General features: G+C 43.1%; 1 protein-coding gene across 1 annotated transcript in view; it reads right to left on the bottom strand.

Moving 5' to 3' along the window:
- SUSD4 (sushi domain containing 4) overlaps window positions 1-23256 on the bottom strand; it is a 75575-nt gene extending 52319 nt beyond the window's left edge. The window contains exons 1-2 of the mRNA XM_074926351.1: window positions 23158-23256; window positions 22575-22730 (exon numbers count right to left, since the gene is read on the bottom strand). Of these exons, the coding sequence (XP_074782452.1) occupies window positions 22575-22695 (121 nt within the window). The 5' untranslated portion in view covers window positions 22696-22730; window positions 23158-23256. The remainder of the gene's footprint in view (window positions 1-22574; window positions 22731-23157) is intronic.
- Window positions 23257-23733: the final 477 nt, after the last annotated feature.

Below are 23733 nucleotides of genomic sequence, written 5' to 3' on the forward strand. Positions count from 1 at the left end.
CCCAAGATGCTTCTCTGCAGAGCTGCTTTCCATCCCATCAGTCCCAAGATGACTAATAGGATTTGTAAGTATCTGAAAATGAACTCTCCTTTAAAATGTGTGCCTGTATAACACCAGACTTGGATGTAGATGCATAAATACCAAAAAAAAAAGGTACTTTAGACTAGGTCAGGCAGTGAAATTTCTTACAGCTGACTATGAAGTGCTGATGAGCCAAACATGAGACTTGGAGAGCACAGCTTGCACTACCCTGACTTAAAACGTTCCTCTCAGACATTCACACAGGATCAGAAGAGACAGCTAGTCTTCTGCTTTGGAAACATCTCCCTGGTGTAGTTTGATAAGATTCGATTCTCTCCTGTACAACAAGAGAAGATAAATTTCCAGTGAATGCCATGAGGTTTTATGTCTTCTACGAAACACAACCGATCCTCTACTTCATGCATCCACCATTTCGAACATACAGATGAAACTTCCACTGAGCTATCTTGATTCCCAGGTCTGGCCAGGGAAGAAGGGAATACCTGAAAAGGAAAGTATTTTAAAGATTTTGCTACACTGTGAATATTGCTTTCAAAGACAAGTGGTAGGTAGCCTGTTACAGTCTGGAGGGTCTTCTGGATTCTTTACTTGATATCCACATGGCTTCTGTAATAATAAATACTTCTTTAACTGTTAAGTCACTTATGACTTGAAGTCATGGCCCAAGCACACTACATCTTTCTCATCTTCTGGCTCAACTACCGTATCACACTATACATGGAGACGGCAAGGAAGCTCCAGAGTCTATAACTAAGGGAAAGAACAACACATTCCCAGACTCAGCATGCTACATTTGTTTCAGGACACCAAATCAAATTGATCTTCCAAATCTCAAAGTGAGAAGGTTCCACCCTCACCTGCAACTGCCCCTTTACGGCCACAGCAGCTGTAATCTCTCAGTGCTCATCACACTGAGATGCAAAAGACAAGACCTGCAACTGCAACAAATGGAGGTGACAAAGGGTGTCAGAATTTCACCTCTTCTGCAGAGCTCTCATGTATGGAATATGATTGAGATCTCAAAACTTACTGTTACCAGAAAGAAACAAAAGACTCATGTCACAATCTAGGTTTTTCTATAGGAATTTTCTCAATGAGAACAAGTGGAAAAAATATAAAGAAAAAAATCAGCTATGTTGCACTCTTGCTTAACGCACTGCAGACAGAGGAAAGGGGGAACACATATGGTCAGTCATTGCTTTTTTGACTTTTTTTGCACAAAAAGCTCTAGTATTGCACATGGTTACAGATCAGACAGATGCACAGGGGCAAACTGAGGTTAAAAATGTGAAAGCCAAAGTGCATGGTTCAAATTACTTCTGCAGTTCTCTCAATGCAAAATTCTACTGAAAATCAGTCAGATTAATTCTTTTGTTGGAAAATGAATGCAGGATTGATTACCAATGACCTCAATGCATCGCTAAGGACTGTACCTAGTACAATGACAGACTGGAAGCTACAGGTGATCAGATCCTCCTTCCAGGAGATTTAGAAGACAGTGATATAGACAGGATTAGTCTTCAAGAGGCACTCGAAACAAAGAATAGCTTGAGTTTTAAGTCTTGAGGATGTTTCTAAAGAAAAATGAGCTTTATTTCAGATGTTTCACAATTTAAATCTTTAAAACTTTAATACCTCATATACTCCAGACCCATTACACAAGGCAGAACTTTCCAGAGTCAGAAACAGCACAGAAAGAAACCAGATGTGTGAATGATCATTTATAAAACCAAAATGTTGTACAAAATATATACAGGGCATTAAGGACACTGAGGCAGGAGACTGGCTCCACTAATTTCTTCAGACTACACAGAGACATGCCAGAAGGATCTATCATCTTCTACATATCTATTCTGTACCATTAGAATTTTGAGACAGATCTGTTGCCTAAGGAGTCTTCCCAGCTGGCAATGCTAGCCCATCACTGAAAAAACATAAATCCATTTCAAAACTGAAAAGAAATACAATTTGGTAACAATTACTTCAGCTATTTATTCCTCCAGATTTCAAATATGAAGCCACAGCTTTCCACCCTTGAAATAAACTCACCCGCAGGGGGCATACGGGTGACATTCTCACCACTGTGTCCCAGTGAACTGAGGTGCACGGAGACATCTCAGTTCCTTCTGCATGACAAGTCCAACGTGCAGTGGAATCACAGTGGCTCAGCTCATTTGAGGTAGAACTATGGACAGGCATTGCCTTTACTTCACACAGCAGCTTCTCAATGTGGTCATACAAGCTGTAGAACAAGACAAAGCCAACACTACAGCTACGGATTCCAAGGGTATCTGTAGGCACAAGCAGTGCCTGAAGAATCCAGGCAGTGAGGCCACAGCAGGGACAGTATCTGTGAGCAAGAGTGGTGACCACTTCAGAATGAGAGGGAATGCTTTCCTACATGTACAGAAGACACACTCGTATAGGCTTTGAGTAAGGGAGAGGTGTTCATCCTGAATAATCAGTCTTAGGAACTATCACCTGCTCTGGCAGAGTGCATAGAAGATCCACGCTTAAATAAATATAAATTGTTTGATTTAAGAAATCATTGCCTCCAGCAAATGCTTGAGTATATATTTACATGAAGAACTGAAGAATGAGTAGGTAGAATACAATATTCCACTCCATTCCAGAAGTACATTGCATGAAAACCCCACAAACCCAAGCCTGAAACAATGTTAAGATTATTTCACTGCATATTAAAAACCTGTAATTTTGCCATTAAACTTGACATTTGGGGCAAGATTCATTAGTGGTCTAATAAGAGGTGAATCCACTCATATGGCACATTTGTTTGCAGTAGCAAAGGGTACACGACCTCAAGTAGAGGCTGTGGTAGAGGTTCTCCATTCAGAGTCAGCACCCAGAGGGCAAAACCAAGAGTCAGTAGCTAGACTCAAAACCAAGAGGACAACATTAAAGAGCCACTACTGTTAAAAAAGCAAGACGATACAGTCACTGCCCTTGTTTAGCAGGCACCCAAGTCTGTGAGCAGTTTTGCAGACAGAGTAAGCAGAACTAAACACCGTGGCTGAAGGAATGATGAGTCCTCTCATGGGCCTGGCTAAGGGGATCAGACTGTAGCTCTGATGTGTGGTTCCAGTTCTTAAAATTTATCCATTTAGAAACCTTTCTGTCTTAGTTCATTCAACTCGTAGTGTATACAGCATTATCTATTGACAAATAACCTTTATAACATATAGGTACAGAACATTTGTTAACAAATTGTCAGATTAATATTTCCCTGGTTGTATCTGACTCATTATGCAACTTGAACTTTTTATTTAAATACAGTGCGTGCACGCAGTATGTCTTTTGCTATTTGCTTTGGTTTTTTTAAATACGTTGTTAAGTGAAAAATGTTCTGCCGTACAAACCAAAGATGTTGAATACAGTAAGCTACTGTCAGTCTTAAAATACATACTAACTTTTCTAACTGCTACATTGCATAAATAGATATTTAGAGTCTGTTTAAAAGCAGATTATTTATGTAACAGTTCATAATAAACCCTGTAGCAACAGTGCCATTTTCATCCAAATTTGTACTGAATGTTTTTTTAAAAGATATTCCTTTTGTCTAATATTCTTATACAAAGGCAAAACAGTTCCAAAAACAAAGCACTATTTAGCTATGTAGTTTTTCATCTACATAAATTCTGATCAACATTCATTTTATAAATATAACGGGCCAAATTCAGCTCTGTTATAAATCCAGAGCTGTCAGAATATTCTGTAATTAACATTTCCTGCCTTTGCAGAGCACTGGGCAGATGGTCACATTTTAAAGAGATTTCAGTACAGCAGCCAGAAGTCACTCCCCACTAACGGTGCCATACGATTAAGTTGTCTTAGGTCAGGGTCCAGTTTCGAAAGATGGTATAAAATCACAACTTTCATGGACTTTTACTAAAAATTTGGGGTAGACTACCTCTGAGAATGAAGTCCTTTGATTAAACCGGTGGTGTCCACTACTTTTTATGTTAATAACATTTGATCTTGGGATGCTACCTCATGTGTCAGGGCTCAGCCCCAGACAAAGATTTTACATTAAATGGGAAAACAAATGCTTAGAGGACAAACTCTGGAACCTAAAAGAAACACAAGCCACCAGTTATCCAAATAAGCTGCAGTCACAATATAGCCTTCAGAGAGAAGGGTCTCCCCTCCTCAGTTTTATAAGTTACAGATCTGGTAGGGCAGAAAAATTTTGCTGTGTAGGCATTAGGTTACTACAACTGAAGTCTACTGAACAGAAATACCAATTTCTAAATTGGCATAAAGAAAATGGAAAGTGAGATAAATTTTCTATTTTAAAACGCTTGCAGTGTCTCTACAGTATCTCTAGAAGTATGATCCTACAAGGAGAATTTGGAAACTGAATTCCTCTACTTAACTGTGACATTTTACTTCTAATGCAATCCAGAGCATAAATCCTGTGGTCTTCATTGAACCAGGTGACATACAGAAAATACATAGGAGAGGCCACAGCAGCAGCCTTGTATGAACAAATGGCTGCTAAATGTAAAACTGTCTGGAACAGCAGAACAATTCACTCTCTTTGCCAGTTCAATACTGGCTTTTCCTTCAAAACTGACAGCAAATATTAGGAATTAGCGTCAAATGACCTGGGACTCTGAGACAGATAGGTATCCCTTAAGAGTACAGTAAGAGAAGGCCTTCAGGTGAAAGCAACTTCAGATCTGGAGCTAACAAGTGATGACCTATTGAAGGAAAAAGGATCGATGATCAAGTGCAAATCCCTGTTGTACTCAGCCCTCTTGAATGTAGAACTATTCAATAGTAATTTTCGATTTTTTTACAAGTCAGCTTTTCAAACTCCTGCTCCTATTCCTGGCTGCATAACGTTGCATTCTATATTACACATGTATAAAGAACAGGATTATTGTGTCCAACTATATTTTTTACTCAAGCAACGCATAAAGGAGTGGGCGTTCACATATGTGTAAGGCGTATGTGTGAGCATTCATCCATATTAACATTTTTGGTTTGTCAGGGGCTAGGTCTGTGTACAAGTAATCAAAAGACAGGTTGAGATGCAACAAGGAAATCTGCCCCATCTGCAAAATTGAATCAATCATGTGTTGTCAACAGAGATTTAGCTCACAAAGAGCTTGAGTCTTACAACATGCTATTGCCTTAAAGGCCATGCTGTTAAAGATATAAACTAAGTCATTTCTCACCACAGTATTACATCTTTTATTTAAATGTCTAACAGAGAAACAAACAAACAAAATTGCAACTGTTCAAAAATGTTAGCATCCAGGTCTGTAACTCAGTGACCACTACTAAAACCAAGGAGCCTTTCTGAAACCAGCCTGACACACGTCAGGGATACTATCTGGGTTTTTTTCTGCCTGCTCAGGTTTTTTGCGTCCAAGCAGTGTATTACAGTTGACACAATTTCTTTTCTCTGAAGAGCAGAGAGAACAGAAGTCTTCTGAGTTTTGCTTCGCTACCTGCTCAGGGGATCTGAGGAAGCAGGGAGAACAGATGGGCGAAGTAGCATGTGTGAAAGTATCTCTGAACCCAGCAAGTCACTCAACAGAAGACCTAGAAGGGACACTTCAGCTGTCACATTCCCTAAGGTATCAGCTAACATTTTTGGTGCTGTTTTTTTGTTGTGTGGTTTTGGTTTGTTGTTTTTTTTTTTTTTTTTTAATCACAGGCATTTTAATATATTAAGCCTAAAATGAGAATATCTGTGGGACTTCTGGCATTGACAGCATTCTGCTAGTCCAACAAACCAAAAGGCTCTGTTCACTGGGTCACAATTTATGACTATCAAGAAAATGGCTTGGATTATGGTGTGACTCCACAGCTAATAGAAACCACTACAATCAGCACGGGGAGGGTGCAGCTGAGCAATGTTCCCACCGTGGCCCTTTATTTCCTGAGTCTGGGTAGCTCCTCACAAGGAAAAGGATTTACATCCTAGCAGCATTTAACACCCACGGACCCTGACAGATTTAGCAAAGAGGTACAGTGATTCATTACACAGAGGAGGGATTAAAAATGGTGATGACGTGGCTAAATTGCCTCCACTGTGTCTCTAAACACCAACAACCTCAAAGCAGCCATTTATGATACTTTAAAACTTCCTGTGCAATTGCAATTGCATGTCCACAAGCAAAGGTCATGAAGCATCCCCTGGACATGAACACAACAAGGCCAGGAAAAAGATAACCTGGCAAAAAAGCCTGTCTGGGCAGGTAGTTACTGAACAAAACCAGCATTTCCCATTTCATGCATTACAGCTTTAAAAATGAATGAGTCAAAAAAGCAAGGAGAGCGGGGCATAGCATAAGCTCTGTGGCATCACCGTGCCCCAGGATATCATATAATGAATACAGAAGAGCTCAAATATACAGAGACTGATTCTACTTTCGCTATGTGCAATCAGTATGTTTGCTCTGGGATAAAACAAACATCCATAATCAATACAAGGAATGCTGGACTATGCCTCATATACTTGAGCAATTGATCAAGAAATAATTTATCCCTGTGCAAAGCTTACCCTTGTACGTTTGACAAGGTCAGCGTCACTTTAGGTTATCTAGCTGCTGGGAAGTGCTGGCTGAGTTAAAACTGCCTAAAGCAAGCTTTAAACTTACATACCTGACTTCTTTGACAAAATGTCTGTGTCTTACTTTATCTGAGTTTGCAATCCCCTGATAATGCAAGGCACATTCTTCCCCCGTATTCCTTATTCACTGCCCTCACTTCCCTTTTTGGCTCAGATAAATCTTCCATATGTAGCAGACTGAGGCTTAATTGCAGAGAACATACTAGTATCACTCAGTTGACATTCATCATCACATGTCCTTCTTAAGAAATAATTAAGAAATAATATCGGTAAGTTTTTTTCCAGGAAAAGGTTTCTGTATACGCAGTTTCCCACTGTGATTAAAAAACCCACAACTTTTCTGAACTTAATGTACAATCAGTAATCTCCTTATCAAATATCCTGCAACACCATTTCTAGATACAGTCTAAAACCTAAACCCCATATAATCTGAATGCAGGTTTTAGCTTTGGTCATACTCTTAGCAAGTATCCCAGAGGCTGAAGCGCCTCTCTGGTCTGTCCTGTACCTTCACAGTAGCTCAGGGCCTTTGTTTCACTGAAAGTTTATAGCCGAGTTTACTTCAGTGCCTAAGCCAATTCTAACACAGTTAACTTCCAAAGTCATTTAACTGCTTTTTAAACGATGTAAGCACGTTATTTTCTTTCAAATCTGACCACTCACCTTTACTTAGAAATTCAGCGTTAGAAACTGGTATTGCTTGGGTGCTGCAGGGGATTTTAATGACCAGTTAATTTCCCAGGTAACCCTGGCAGGACTGCAGAGGCTGTGCAACCTGCTAGGCTTTGCAGCACTCTACAAGACCAGAAGCAAAAGCTTTCAGAAATCAGTGTAATTTTCCAGCTTGAATATGGATCAGTTAACCCACAGGAAAATGTGATTCTTCCTTTATTGTATCAGTACTACCAAATGTTTCACCTCTGAAAATTATTCTTTTAATATAAAATAATTAATATTCTGAAGGGAAATGGAGAAAATATTTATGCTTTGACTAGCACAAACCCAATCCAAAGACTTCTGTGCTGCTGCTTCAGTTAAACCAGTCACCTTTTCTAGTTTGACTGTTTCTAGCAACAGTCCACATTGCAAAGTCTCTATCCTTAGAAATATAAGCAAGGACCCATACAGTACAAGAAAAGCAGAGTGCCATTCTCTCAAGGAGTGAGCCCATTATGAAGAGAAACTGAACAGATGCCTAATACCTTGCAGAAGTCTGATTAAAACAGAAACACGAAGGTTAAAACCCCACAGCAGTGTTGGATTGTTCAACAAAAGACGCATCTGGTATGGAAAGATGAACCTTTGCTCCACTATCTCCCCTTCAGAGCTAAAAATGATAGTGAGTGATGCCAGTAGCAGTGTTGCTATTTAGCTTTACAAATTCAGGTCATTAGGCTTATATGCACAGAATCATCCCCTTCCTACCACAGGCCATGAAATGATAGTAAGGACATGAGCATGCTGGAATTGGGCACCAACCAGCCCTTGGTTTCAAAACTCAGTAGTACAGCTGGAATAAACAAAACTAATACAGTCAATTTCAGTAAGAGAGTCAAGACTGAAATTACCATTACAGCTAGGAAGAAAAGGGAAGCTCTACATAAACCCTCTGAATAACACATCCCTCCATCCCTTTTTTTCCCATCTGTACATCCCCCTTTTTTTTTTTTTTTCCCTGTCTTTTTTTTTTGCTATTTCAGATCAAGGCAAATGATTATAAAGTGTTTGTGAAGAATTTTTTTAAAAGCTAGCTGATCCAGACAGATAGATCAGATGATCTGTAGAAGGCCGCACAAGAGCCAAATTACAAAAGAAGCACATTAAATATTTTTTAAGTGCCTTGTAGCTTCCTAGAGAATCTCCCAGAAAAGGCATCAGTTCACCTGTTCATTTTATTTTCAAGTAAGTACTTTTGAAAATAGGTCAGAGGAGAAGATAAGTATAGACTGACAAGGCTGTAAGGGAGCAAGAATGAGTAGTCTTCAGATGGTGAAAGGAGAGGCTGTATATCCAACCTGAAGGACCAGCATCATCTTGTGTTCTAGAAATATGAGATTTTTTTCACCCCTACATGTAAACTGAGGTATTGTTTTAGAACTGTTTCATAAGGCCAAATCTCTTCATCTCATACAATCCCCACTCATCCCTATCTCATTCATTCCCAAGGGCAAGTGTAGGAGATAAAACAGAGGATCCAAATTTGCTCTTGGAGGAAATTTGGCTGCGCTGCTGGCAATCAGAGCCCCCATGGCCTGAATGACTGCCTCAGAGCAAGAAAGGAAATTCACAGGAAAAAACGGAAAGCTGATGAATAGGAAAATCCCTGCATCATCCTATTTTCAAAGACGTTCAGATCAGGGAAAAACCAGCAAATGGTATTTCCAAGCTAACAAATAGCAGTATCGTGTTAACATTCACAGTAAGATGCCAGTCTCATTGGCTCCTGAAATGCTGCTGCAGCTCCCCGTACTGCTTTGGTTTTGTACTTCAGAGGAGATTTTATGATAACAGAATCACTTGACTGCAAAGACAGAAAAAAATGGCATATGGCAAATCATTTTTTCTAACACTATATGTACAGATACACTATCAAAGGACTTTTTCCTCTCCAACAAAACAACCAAAAAATTAAATTAAATACGGCAAAAAGTGACCACAAGCAGGAAATGCTAAAATGACTACACATTTGCAACTGGGAGCTGTTACACTGTTTTGCTGGAAAAAATAATTATCAGAGTTCAGATCAGATTTATAACTATTTGTTCTGGAAGTTTGCTTTTTTAAATCACACCTTTAAACAGGCCAGACTGACAAATGTAATGAATCATTTATCTGCGATACTAATGCACTGCAGCAAAATCTTTTTAGCTGACATAATCCTGAGCTACTTTAAATGAGTGCCCCCTTATATTTCTTTATATTCTATTAATGCTAGCATTCTAAAAAAATATTTACCATTCTTTTCAGTCTGCTTTATCAAGTTAGATCACTGTAAACGTGGCCTGGCCAACATACTAACTTTCTGAACTGCACACATCTACTTGCCCCAAGTACAAGGTTTCTCAGACAGCCTGTTTGAAGAACCAAGAAAACTCCACCATATGCAGAACTCAGAGTTAAAAAATGTATTCATTAGTAGCATCCCGGCAACACACCTCCTATCACATCAAGGCTACTGCAAAAAGGCATCTTTCACCCTGGTTTTGATAAAATTCATCTCCCCACAGTGAATGTAATTTATCTAATGGATTTCTCTTTGAAATGAGGAATGGAGTCCTTCTTCTGTAATGTTACTGTATATGAAATAAAAATGAAATAGAATCTAAATATACCCAACACTATTCTGCTCTCCATGCCTCACATGAATCCAGTATCATTCTTGCACCCAAAGAGAAGCGTAAGAGGCAACGCTTATCCATGTTCATTCATTTTGCAGCATAAAGAGCAACCTTGTAATTGTTAAGAACAAGCATAAGAACCTTGAAATGACTGTCAATGAGAGTAGTATATTTTTCAGAATGTCTTTGCTTTTTTTTTTTTAGCTTCTTACTCTTATCCAGCATATATGCACATTCTCTCTCTCTCTCTCTCTCTCTCAGATTAATAAGGACACGCTTAGGTGCATTAGTGTATGGGTGCTTACAAAGCCAGTTATGTACCACTCCTTCTTCCCTCCTTTATAACCAGATGCCCCTGCTAGTCCATAAAACCTTTCCTGCAATTTCTTCCACTGCACCTCTTACAGTTGGTGTGCAGTGGTGTGTCCCATCATGACCCAGTTTCAAGAGATCATAGATATAATGGAGTTGGGCTTCATCTGTGCATATGTTGCAATAATTCACGCATTTTGTTTGGTATTTTTGCTACAATATTTCCTTTGGACTAAAATATCCTAGCCTCTGCAAACTAGCCTAGTCTTGACAAAATCAGACCTATACTGTACCTTTTTCGTGCTGGTCTCTAAGACAGATGAACTGGATAAGAGCAACAGTGACAGATGATGCACAGGCTATCAGCAGTGAATAGCTCTGCTAGATTTGAAAGGTGGATTCTTCCATCTGGCCAACCATTTATGGGTGTCATTCTTCAAAAAAGAGAGGGGGCTAAAGCCTGAAACAACAACCCTGCTCTTTGGGACATGAATCATATAGCAGAGAGAGGGAGAGTTTTAAAATGTGGGTACTGCACTGGGAGAGGTATCTGAATGCTGTCAAAAGACCAGACTACATTAGTATAACTTACATAGGGCAATACAAGAGGGGTATAATCAGGATAATGTTTGGAAATTAAGGATTTTCTTGCTTCTGATAGATCCACACCATTGATGCTTCTAGACAGAAGTAGGGCTTATTTGTTTTGTTTCTTGCCTGCCACTGTGACTGAAAGACTTTCTGAGGAGCTCAAAGGGACACCAGGTGACTGGAGCTGGGCTAGCTACTGCCATGGGGGGTGAGAGGGATGTGCTGTCACAACCAGCTCACCCGTGTAACTCCTGGTGGTATTAACCTGGAGTTACACCTAATGAAGAGAGAGGCTGTAACCTCCACACTTCTCCCCCGGCCTCATAGAAGAATAGAGAGCAAAAAGAGAAGAGAGCAAAAAAGGAGGGTAAAAAAGAGAATATGTGTTTCTATGACTCAGTGATGGGAAGAACTGCCCAGGATGATTATCTCTGAAGCTCAGGAGGGACAGAATGGGTGTTAGTGTTGCAGTCGAAGCAGTGTGTTGCTCCCCCAGAATGGCTGTGGCTGTACATTTTTGGGGTCATTGTTCCCCTTCAGAGGCAAGAAGGATGTTCTGCATTTTACAAGACCAAGACAAATGTCTGTGTTATTGCTCATGATAATGCCATTTTATCTTAATTCCTTCAAGATTACTGCAAAGCTGGTAATTGCAATCAAGCTATTTTATAAGTCCAATTTTCAGGAGACCAAATTATTTATTATTTATTTTCAGTTCTAAGTGGATCATTTGTGTTTTCTCTGAGTAATATGATGTGTACAAAATATCCCTAAAAATGTCAACTAAGTGGAGAGATAGAGAAAAATGACTGTTTGTCTCCTAAGTACCCATGGCTTTCAGAATACAAATCATTATTACACAAACACAGGAATAGCATGGTAGGCTTACACAGAGAATTAGAAATAGATAAAGACATACTCTATACCATGAAGTGCTCACAGCTAAAAGATTTACTGAAGCAAGTAGTCCTGTTGACTTCAATCCTCACACCATCACAGTCCTTCTCTTGCTAATACAGCTCTTTGCATTGCTCTAAACCTCTTAAACTTCATTTTTAGCCTAAAAAAGCAAGTCCTCCCCACACACTCCCTAATATCCCCCACCTCTCTCTGGGCCAATCCAGATTCCGGAATGACACAATCTTTCTGGATATAATCTTTCTGGATATCCACCACCAGTACCCATTTTACTGGGAATGGGAACTGAGGCACTGGAGGTGACAGCTGTAAGTAGCTGCTTCTAAAAATTCCAGTTAAAACTGTTTATTCACAGACACACATGGAAGTCTTAAGCTACTGACTGGTTTTTGTGTGGATCTAATCTATTACCATGGGCTATTCAGTATATACAGCTTCACTCAGCCTACAGAAGTAAAATACAAATTCACTTGGGTGCAATCTAGTGTGGCAATAAGCATAAAGCATACTGTTTACATCATGATCAAGTACAAGGAGTTGGTCCAATATCCCAAAGGAGAACACACTGTGTAAACAAGCATCTTTAACAGGAAGGCTCTGAGATTTATTCCTGATTCTTTCCAATTGTGACTTCAGAAAATCTTTGAGAGCCCTTCCAAACTAGCAAGGCAAAGCTGATCTTTTTGATAGCTGTTGGTAAGATTTGTGATCTCATGTTAAACGCAAACTTAGCTGTGACCTTAACTAAGATGGAAAAAATCTAAGTTCCACCATGAAGAATCACAATGGCTCCTTCTATGCTAGTGGCAACATAGGAAAATAGGGCAGTTACAGCTAAACCTTAGCTCCCAGACTGTTAACTAATATCTCACTTTTCAGAGATATTTTGCTGGGTTGGAGCAGTCAGGATTCTTCGCATCCTGACCCAGGGAGGTGGTAGCAGCAGTCAGGATGGCCGAAGACACAGCTCTGGTGGATTTGCACCCACAGGCAGCACAGTGGAGGAAGTAACACTTGGGAATCCCACATTAGAGATGTAAAACCACAAAAGGTCCTACATTACAGCAAAGAAGATCCAAATTAGACTTCAGGAAAACCTTTTTAATGTTTAAGAGAGTGAAGCACTGGGACAGATACTCAGGGAGATTGTAGAGTTTCCAACATAAAGTCTCGAATGATAACTTCCCTGAGGTACATATATGGGTCCTGTTCTGGGCAGAAGGATGAACTACAGGTGCTGCTGAGGTCTCTTCCAGTCCTGTTTACGTGACTCTGCTCTCAAGTCTATTGTCCCACCTCCAGAAAGACGGAAACGATTTTTTTGTTCCATACTTTTTTTAGTGTATGCATTCACTGGTGCTAATGACAGAAGAGAGAACAGGATGCCACGTTTACAGGCTTCCACTTCTGAGCATCTTCTCCTCCCTCCTAGCACGTATGGAAGCTTTTTTCTTGAATCTGTATGGTGCTCTCCAGTCTCCTGACAGATCAACAACTATGTGTGCTGCTGCCTTTCTGCAGTACCAAAAGAGAAGATCTGAAGGCTCTGCATTTTCAAAGACAACCTCTTCTTTTTAGCACATTCTCTAGGTCTCCGGAATGGGAGTCCAGTGATATAACAATTCCCCTGATTCATGTGCATGCTGTATCCTGCTTTTTCTTTAGCAGTGTACAAGAGAGTTTATTTTTAGGACACTGTCTCACGATACCCTTGATAACCCAACTTCTACATAATCTAACCCTTAGTAACCTAACCTATTTTTTTCTTCAATCTATTGCAAGTCCTGTCTTTCCTTTTTGGTCTCCAAGCAAACTTTTTTTTTTTTCAGATCTTGTAAATTTTTACTAAGTGCAGAATTTGGCTTTACAAAGAAACTCTGCTGCACCCTTTGCCCTAGTGTGCTTCCCAGCTCTGCATTTTGCACAGCTTCACCACCTGCAGTGAGCAAATGAAACAGCAAGGTACCATGCACTGTACTTATTTCATCCATCTAGGTCCTTTACATTGAACCTTATGTTTTCATGAGCAAATAGGTGTAAGATGAACTCATTTTTTTACAGGAGTGCAGTATATATCCACTGATTTCTAAACTGCAATGGGCAGTATAAGGCAATGGCACTCATGCCACAGTCTGCATGCAGTTACCTGGTCATGCAGGACTCTTCTCTCTAACTGATCAAGTAAGTATATTAGAATCATTTAAAAATCACATGCAACGCTTTTCTAATGCTACCCTTCCATGTAAACTATGATCACAAACCACATGATCGGGCAAGGAAGAAATATCATTCCTATTAATAAGTGCTTTGCACTATGAGAAACTGCATGATACCATTTCTCAGTGCTCAACACTAAGTTATAACATTTTCTTATTTTTTATTATTCCAAAGAAGATGTTCTCAGTGTCTGGAAAAATGCTGTGTGCTATCTCAGACATAAAGGAGTAAGGCAAATAAACCACACTGGAAAAACTGCCTCTGATTTGCTTAAGTAGCAGTTTATGTGAATAGGAAATCTGCTGCTCATTTCAGTTAGAAGAGACACACAGCCAAAAAATCCTATTACAAAGGCTGCATCATACAAATGGGGATTAGGAATTTCCCTAAATTCTATTTACAGAAGAAAGTGCTGGACAAGGATCATAGAATCATAGAAACATAGAATGGTTTGGGTTGGAAGGGACCTTAAAGATCACCTAGTTCCAACCCCCCTGCCACGCGCAGGCACACCTTCCACTAGACCAGGTTGCTCAAAGCCCCGTCCAACCTGGCCTTGAACACTGCCAGGGAGGGGGCAGCCACAGCTTCTCTGGGCAACCTGTTCCAGTGTCTCACCACCTTCATAGTAAAGAATTTCTTGTTATATCTAATCTAAATTTACCCTCTTTCAGTTTAAAACTGTTACCCCTCATCCTATCCCTACACTCCCTGATAAAGAGTCTCTCCTCATCTTTCCTGTAGCCCCCTTTAAGCACTGGAAGGCCACTATAAGGTCTCCCTGGAGCCTTCTCTCCTCCAGTCTGACCAAGCCCAACTCTCTCAGCCTGTCCTCATAAGGGAGGTGCTCCAGCCCCCTGATCATTTTTGTGCCCTCCTCGGACTCACTCCAACAGGTCCATGTCCTTCTTATGTTGGGGGCCCCAGAGCTGGGGGTGGAGTCTCACAAGAGTGGAATAGAGGGGAATAGAGGGGGAGAATCCCCTCCCTCATCCTGCTGGCCACACTTCTCTTGATGCAGCCCAGGATACTGTTGGCTTTCTAGGCTGTGAGCGCACATTGCTGGCTCATAGTCAGTTTTCCACCCACTAATACCCCCCAGTCTTTCCCCTCAGGGCTGCTCTCAATCCACTCCTCGCTCAGCCTGTATCTGTGCTTGGGATTGCCCTGACCTATGTGCAGGACCTTGCCCTTGGCCTTGTTGAACTTCATGAGGTTTGCAGGGTCCCACCTCTCCAGCCTGTCCAGCTCCCTCTGGATGGCACATCCCTTCCCTCCAGCGTGTCAGCTGCACCACACAGCTCGGTGTCATCAGCAAACGTGCTGAGGGTGCACTCAATCCCACTGTCCATGTCACCAACAGAGATGTTAAACAGCACCAGTCCCAACATCAACTCCTGAGGAGCGCCACTCGTCACTGCTCTCCACTTGGACATGGAGCTGTTGACCACAACTCTGAGTGTAAGCATTCAGACAATTCCTTATTCACCAAGTGGTCCATTTGTCAAATGCATGTCTCTCCAATTCAGAGATAAAGATGTTGTGCAGGACAGTGTCAAACACTTTGCACAAGTCCAGGTAGATAATGCCAGTTGCTCTTCCCTTATCTACCAACATTGTAACCCTGACATAGAAGGCCACCAAACTTGTCAGGGATGATTTGCCCTTAGTGAAGCCATGTTGGCTGTTACCAATCACCTCCTTATTTACCATCTGCCTTAGCATAGATTTCAGAAGGAAAATGATCCTATGATCTTGCCAGGCACAGAGGTGAGACTGGCTGGCCTGTGGTCCTCCGGGTCTTCCATTTTTCCCTTTTTAAAAATGGGGGTTATGTTTCCCCTTTTCCAGTCAGCGGGAACTTCACCGGACTGCCACAACTTCTCAAGTATGATGGATAGTGGCTTAGCCACTTCATCTGACAGTTTCCTCAGGATCTGTGGATGCATCTCATCCATAGACTTCTGCACCTTAAGGTTCCTTAGATGGTCTTGAACCCAACCTTCTCCTACAGTGAGCGGTTCTTCATTCTCCCAGTCCCTGCCTTTGCCTTCTGTGACTTGGGCAGTGTGATTGGAGCACTTCCTCCAGAGAAGAGATCCCGAGGATCTCTTCCCTGTCTATGGCAAGATCTGTTTCTGAAATAAAATGTGTCTTTAAGTCATTTAATTTTTCAATAGTAACCTCCCCATCTATGAAGGTACATAACAAAACTTATTTTCCTTTATAAAGTGCTTTGAACTCTATGGATGAGAAGGGCTATATGAAAAAAATCACATTTTTATCACTATCATTACTATTAACATAACACAAGCAAGAATATTTGTCAAATTATGGATTTAATGAGATATGCTTATCAAAAGTAGTGACACTTGCAGAAAAGCCTATACATATAAAAAAGCCTACATATATAAAGCATATACTACTTTCTAAAGTCAGTCATACTGACAAAAACAAGGCTTGTTTAACACAGAATGTTCCTGATAAATTCTGGAACTTCCCTACACAGCAAAAGCTTTGTATAATCCCTTAATAATGAGCAGAAAAGCAACCCAGAATGGACACTACCCAACTTAAAAGTTGACACGATTCAGGGGTCACCCATCATGAGTGTGAAAACACATCCGACACATTTTCCCCGCAGAAGCTCAGTGAGCACAGATGGCACCAACAGCCTCTTCCACTGTTTTCAGTACGTGGAGAAAGAAACACCCAGATCTGGATAAATCCCATCAGCAACCCAGCTGTTCAAGAAAAGCCACTGGGAGCACCCTCTGAAAACCAGGCGGCCAAACTTGACAGAAGCAATGGGCTACAACAGTCAGAAGGTAAGCATGGGCACTAAAAACTGCTGCTATAAACCACTCCACTGTGAAATCTAGTAGATGTACAGTCTGTAATTGGTTCCATAATGCTATACTTGTGCCACATCGAAGAAAGTAGCTGAGAAGATGCAAAACCAAGTGAGGAGATATTGGTTTCACAGTTAAGTTACTGAATTTGGTAATATACATCCACCTTTGTTCCCCTTAACACGCTAGCAAGGCACATTTTTACACTTACTGAATCAAACGGTACACACTACACCGCTTTATCCCTCGAGCTCGTTTTCTGACTAAGTTATGTTCACCACTAAGTGCAGCCCAGTTCTTCATTCACATTTGCACTGGCATACAGCAAATACTAATTCGGGCCACAATCTGTTACCTTTTTCATGCCTAAAACCTCACCGAAATGCACAGCACAATTGCAAGGTTTTCTACTTTTAATAATACGTATTTTGTTGTAAATAAAATGAATCACAATCAGAAGTAGACAATATTTGGGAAAAAAAAACAGAGTACATGATCAATGCTGTAAAAAAAAATCCGTAAGAAGCTGTAAAAGTCAAAAAAGATAACATCTTCCTAATTCTGTTAAGAATATTTAATTATTAATCCACACAACAACAATAAAAATCATGGATGTTAAAGAACGTTCTACTTTGGTAAACTTTAGTTTATACTTTGTTAAAATCCCTATTTCTCACTCCTGTAACATTTCTTTGCGAGGTTCTCAAACTACCTCATAACATGCCCATGAAATACATCACTTATCTGCTTTACAGATGAGAAAATCAAGCAAAGCATAATTAATTAATTCTTCTAAAGTTGTAATCATCCCTAATACAGAGATCAAAGATTAGTGTAATTCTGGGAGTAAGGGAGCATAACAGAGAAGTGAAGTTAACCCCAGTCTCCAAATCCCATGGTAAATCAGGGATAAAGCTCCTTCTTGCAGGGTGCTAAGAAACCGTTTTAAAATTAATCTATCAAATATGTCCACCTCTCTCAAGGCTGTAAGCAGAAGGATGTGCCACTAAGACAAATGATGAGCTGCCATCCTACGATGTCGCTGGCCTTGCCACTTGCAATCAGAACGGCTACAAAATGGTACTTAACTGCTAACTTAAGTCTGCAGAGATGAGAATGGAGGTTGTATGAGGCAGATCTGGGATTGAGAATAAAATTGTATCACAGTGGGAAAAAAAATCTGCTTCTCCAGTAAACTGGAGGTTAAAAACAGACTTGCAAAATAACTGATGATTTCATCAAATATACAGAGAACTCGAGGCTGAAATGTCTATTTTGCTTGACAAGCAAAGCAGACGCACTGAGAGGGCGTGAGTTAACATTAACATTAACTACAGACTTACTGAGAGGGTATCAGAAAACGTCCTGATTTTTCAGAAAACCTTTTTTATAATCTCAAAAGTGCATGCGAGGCAGCTAGGGGGACTCTCTGGCTGGCTTCTCTTGCCAAAACCAACTGGAAGCTGACAAAAAGTAAGCCCTGTGGTGGACCTGCATCATCAGCACACACAAAAACTTGTATTACTCCAAGGAAACAAGTCCACCACCCTCAGAAACCAGAGATGTGGTTTTGGTAGCCAGTACATCCAAAGGCAGTGGTTAGATACTATAACCAAGGCATAACCAAGACTTCAATCAAATGCAATAAAATCACAGAGCAGTAAAAATTCAGCTTTGGTCTGGAAAAAAACCCCACCGCTATTCTGCATAGTATCTCTTAACATTCAATATAATGTTTGAAGGCTTCACAACATGCCAGATTTCTTTACCATCTTGCATGATGTATAGTACTTCCCATCTTAAAGGCGCACACCAATGTGAAGGATGTTGCCTGCAGGACATGAGACCAGGGAAACCCAGCAAATTGATTGCAACGCCAAAAAAAGCAGTAATGTGGGATGGGAACAACCGGCCAGGTAGCAGCCCTGCAGGAACAAGCCTGGGAGCCTACAGGGAATCAGAAGCTGAATATAAACCATATGTCACAAAATGACAGCAAAGGTACCCAGGATGTTTGAGCAGCAGCAGAGCCTCTAAGGCATGAGCAGCTATTCCTCAGCTCTGTTCAGCACTGACGAGGCTGCTGGGCAGTGTATTTGGCAGAGAAATGGCTCCATGGGAGCAAGCTCATGGTCTGAATGACCAGCAGTCTAGAAAGTACATGCAGACTTAGGAAAAGTTTGGAGAAGCTGGAGCCATCCAGTCGTTGGAGGAACTGGGGTCTGCATTTCTGCAGCAGAAGACCAAAGAGATGGAACAGAACAGGAAACACAGCCAGAAATCTGAGGAGCAGCAGCTCTGCTGAACGTTTGCTGTGAACAGGATGGGAAATAGCAGGTTTCAACAGCAGCAAGGATGCTTTAGGTTAGACCTTAGGAAGAAATTTCTAGTGTAAAGGCTGATGAAGCACTGGCAGAGGGTGCTTAAAAGGGAGGTGGAGACTTTCTAAGAAGAAGATTAAACAAATGTCTTGCAAAAAGAACACGGGCACACCTGATCCTGCTTGAGGCTGGGAGGCAAGACGAGGTGACAGCCCATGGCCTCATCCGAGCCTACGGAGCTACATGTTGCATCCCTGAGCCTCTCCATGGGGTCATGCAGAGGACACTGTGGAAGAAGTGTCACCCAGCTGACCTAGGATAATAAAGCAGACACGCGCCCAGGAGACACACCAGTACAATGACAAAATTCTAAGGCCACATAACAAATCTCAAAACCAAAATCTTAATATTTTTCTCCCTCTCCTTTTAGAATTCCCCCTCTCCATCAAAATTATAATTCCAGGAATTCAAAATATATGTAAAAATATATTCCTACAGCTATTATCTCCATACTACAGGTTTAACAGCGAACTCCATACAATGCCTTAAAACTCCAGAATAACTTGCCATCAGCACCATTCACTTGCGTATTTCATTTTTCCTCTTACTAGCCTTCCCACCCTACCCCTACTTTCATATGTTCGTTTTTTTCCCCTACACTATGGAATTACAGCAAAAAGCAAGATAAACAAAGATGATTAGATGAAAGCCACAAGCTGAAGAATGAGAGATTTGGTATCAGCAGGGTTAAATACATCAGGGAGGAATGAGATATATTGATAGCTGAAAGGTTTGTTCATCTGAGTTCACTTCTACAGTAAATTTTCTGCTAGATCCACTTTTGAGAAAGTCAGAATGTAATAAACAGAGTTATTCTCTGTAGGGTTATTGACAAGGAAAAAAAGAGTTATAAGTAGTATTGATTTGGGGTGAAATGGTAGAACGTGACAATCAATAGAGCTTAGTCAGATATAAAGTAGAAGGAGTCACACAAGTCATGACAGGATTATTACAGGAGCCAAATCCTGGTATCAGCTAAGGAAGGGAAGAAGCTATAAATGGGATCCAAAATGTAAGTCATGGATTGCTTTATAGAAAAAAATAACCCTAAACTATTCATTTTCATTTTTTAATATGAGATGGTTTTTATTTCAGCATATTGTCACTGCTGTTTTTCTAAAGCTTTTGAAACAAATTCTTTCCACCTCCATAGTATTTTCATTAAATGTCATCAAAGCTCTTTTCAAATCTCTGAGAGAAGTATGATTATCCTTATTTAACAGATAATGAGAAGATAGAAAGAGATTGGGGCTACATTTTCCAAAGCAGTCAGTAACGCTGGGTGCCTTCTGTCTGGATACGCAAATCCATAAAATAAAGAGTCCTACAGAAACGGAATTTTCAAAGGTCCCAGGAAAGTATAACGTTGGTTGATGTCAAAGGCTGCTTACAAGTTCTCAAACTCCGGGTCACAGGCTGGGGAGCCAAAAGCCGAGCCTTCACAGCAAGTTGTGTAAGCACAGTAAGCTCACTCACAGATACGACAGAGCCTAAAATAGGAGACATCCTAATTTACAGTCCTCTGTTCTAATTACAAAGCTCATTATTTTTAACCACTCAAATGACTCAGGGTGAAAAAAACCCAACCACCATACATTCTACCCCATGAAAGTTCTGTACATTTACCGGTATTTACATCGTGCCTAATTTCCAAGTACAACCACACTGGAAAATAACGGCAATAATAACTTAAGAACAGCAATGAATACTTCTCACTGGTTATTTTACCCATGCACAATCGTTCAGTATATTGCCCTCTCCTAGACTCTGCACCCAAGAAAAATAATTCTTGAAAGATCCTAAACTGCCTTACAAATGGAATTTGATCCAGAATTAGTTACACTACCAAGGTGAAAGACAGCGGTGTTAATAACCATCAACATCACAGAAGAATTTATTGCAGGCTGCGATGAAACCTACTACATTCAAGGGAGACATAAACCGTATTTTGAAGAACCTCTTGCACTAATCAGCTAAATAAATGCCGACAATCAAACTGCAAGACACAAACAGCCTCAGGGAGGAGGGGGCCTTGGAACAGTCTCATTTTTATGAATGGAGCCATAAGAAGGAGGTTAGAGAAGGACGGGGGCTCACACAACTCCGATTGCGAGGAAGGCACAGGACAGGCAGAATGGCACCACCGCGCTGAAACACGAGCTGGCCAGGAAACCAAGGGTAACGCAGTTGCAGGAAAAAAAGCCATTGATTTCTAAAGAGGGATTCTTAGGGACTGCAACAGTTTAAAAGCTTGTTTAGCTGGAATCACATTTTCAGTCACGGGATTTCTATTGGAAAATGGCATTATCGTCTCCAGATAGAAAATCAGGAGTGAATCACATCAGGAGGAAGATGGACAAGATGACCTTTTGAGGTCCTCTTCAGCCGTATTTCTGTAAGTCTACATTCAGTGATGGAAAACACGTCTGGATCAGAGCTGCCTGGGCTTAGGCATTCAAGTTAGGAAATTCTGGCATAAGTCTCTGGCAGGAGAAGAAGCCCGGGCAATTTTTACATTGGACTCTGTCTGCCATTAGTGATGTGATTCAATCATAAAATGGCTTATTCCCCCAACACAAATACATAATGCCATGCCGGAGTAGAAATGTGAAGCTGCTCCCATTACCACAGCTAAGTTCATTTTACAGCAAAGCAGTTTACTTTAAGACTTTTCCAGCAATCCAAGTCTAATTATGGAATCAATTTAGAGCAATTTTGTAATTAAACGTACCTGCCGAAAATATCTCACAGGCTCAATAATTTAAAATGATAGTGTAAAAATGTAATTAAAATGAAAAAGGCCAAATAAGGCTGGGTCCCTCCTCCACGAGGCGAGTGCTGAAGGACGTTGCATTTTCAGCCCCAAATCGCCTGCTTCTTCCCCAGATTTCTGCTTCTCCCAGCTGCACGGGGATTTAGCACTAAGAGCCACCGGAGAGATGTCCGAGTGGAGCGCGGTGGGGGAAGGCGCCGCTTTCTTTCATTTTATTTTCCCCCCTCTTTTCAATTACAAAACCCACGCCGTTTCGAAGCCGTGCTGTACTTACACAGAGCTACTGCTCCCTAGCAGGGCGCGGGGTGAGGCTCCCTCCTCCCGGGGGTCCCCAGGCGGGGGGCCGCAGGCTGCGGGCACGGGGGGGGGCTGGGGGGGGTCAGGACACGGAGCGGCGCTGCGCTCCCTCGGAGGGCGCCGGGCGCAGGGGGAGGAAGTTTCCCCGCTCCCCCCTCCCCGGGCCCGGGGCTGCGGGGGGGCGGGGGGGGGGGGCCGGGCCCGGGGGCCGGGCGGAGGAGGGGGCCGGGGCCGGGGCCCCGCACTCACCGCCCGCCGCCGGCCCCGGGCCGAGGCTCAGCGCCAGCTGCAGCCACAGCGCCGCGGCCAGCGCCCGCCGCCGCGCCGCCGGGGGGGCCCCGCCGCCGCTCGCCTGCTTCCCATGACACATCTTCTGCCCGCCAAAGGCATCCGGTTCGCCGCCGCCTGCAACGAGAGACCCGCTCCGCCTCGCCGCTGCCCGGGGCTCAGCGCCGGCTCCGCGGGTCGCCCCCCGCCGCTCCCGGACCGCCCCGCGTCCGTCCGTCCCCGGCGCCCCCCGCCCCCCCCCCCCCCCCCTCCCGCCCCGGGGCACGCACCCGCCCGCCCCGCCGGCCCCGCCGCTCCGCCGGCCGTGCGCCCCCGCGCTGCCCCGCCGCAACCCCCCGCCCCTGCCGCCGCTACCTGCGCCCCCCCCCTCCCCTCCCCGCCGCCAGCGCCGGCGGGCACCTCCGCGGCTGCTGCCGCCGCCTCCGCCGCTGCGGCTCGGCAGCCTGACGGGGCCGGCCGGGTGCGCACACCCCGCGCACACCCCCCGCACACCCCCCCACCCCGCGCACACCCCCGCCGCACACGCAGGCTCGCCGGGCCCTACCTGGGAGGGGGGCAGCGGGGAGCCGCAGCGCGCACCTGCCCGGCCCGCCCGTCCGCGGCCGCGGAGCGGAGCGCCGCCGCGGGGAGCCCTGCGCTGCGGGACCGCCGGCGCCCAGCGGCAGCGCGGGCAGCCCCGCCGCGGCGCACACGCATGGCAGCCGCGGGCAGGGCTGCGGCGCCCCTCCGCGCTCGGCGTGGCGTGGCGTGGCGCGGGTGTCCCGACGGGTGGCAGCCGGCGACGGGGGGGGCTGCCGGAGGGGAGCCGGGGAGCCCGGGCGGGGCGGGGCGCGGAGGGGCGGGGAGGGGGGCTCTCCCTGCCCCGCACCGGGGGCACCCAAACACTTGCAAGGGCAGAGAAAGGCGGAGTTGAGGCTCGCGCTCCTGGGGGGCTCTGATCGTTATCACTTCAAAAGGGGGTTCGTGGTGGGCAGCTCTGAGGGAGCATCTTTAAGACGCCCGATGCTTCCCCAGGTGGGCGTAAGGCAAGATGTGAGAGGTGGTTTATCAGTGCTGGTGGCGGTGCCACACCGTTCGCAGCTTGGGGGGGTCAGAAGGTAGATTACAGAGCGCTCTTGCC

The sequence above is a fragment of the Athene noctua genome, chromosome 1 (assembly GCF_965140245.1).
Source record: "Athene noctua chromosome 1, bAthNoc1.hap1.1, whole genome shotgun sequence".
NCBI classification, from domain to species: domain Eukaryota; kingdom Metazoa; phylum Chordata; class Aves; order Strigiformes; family Strigidae; genus Athene; species Athene noctua.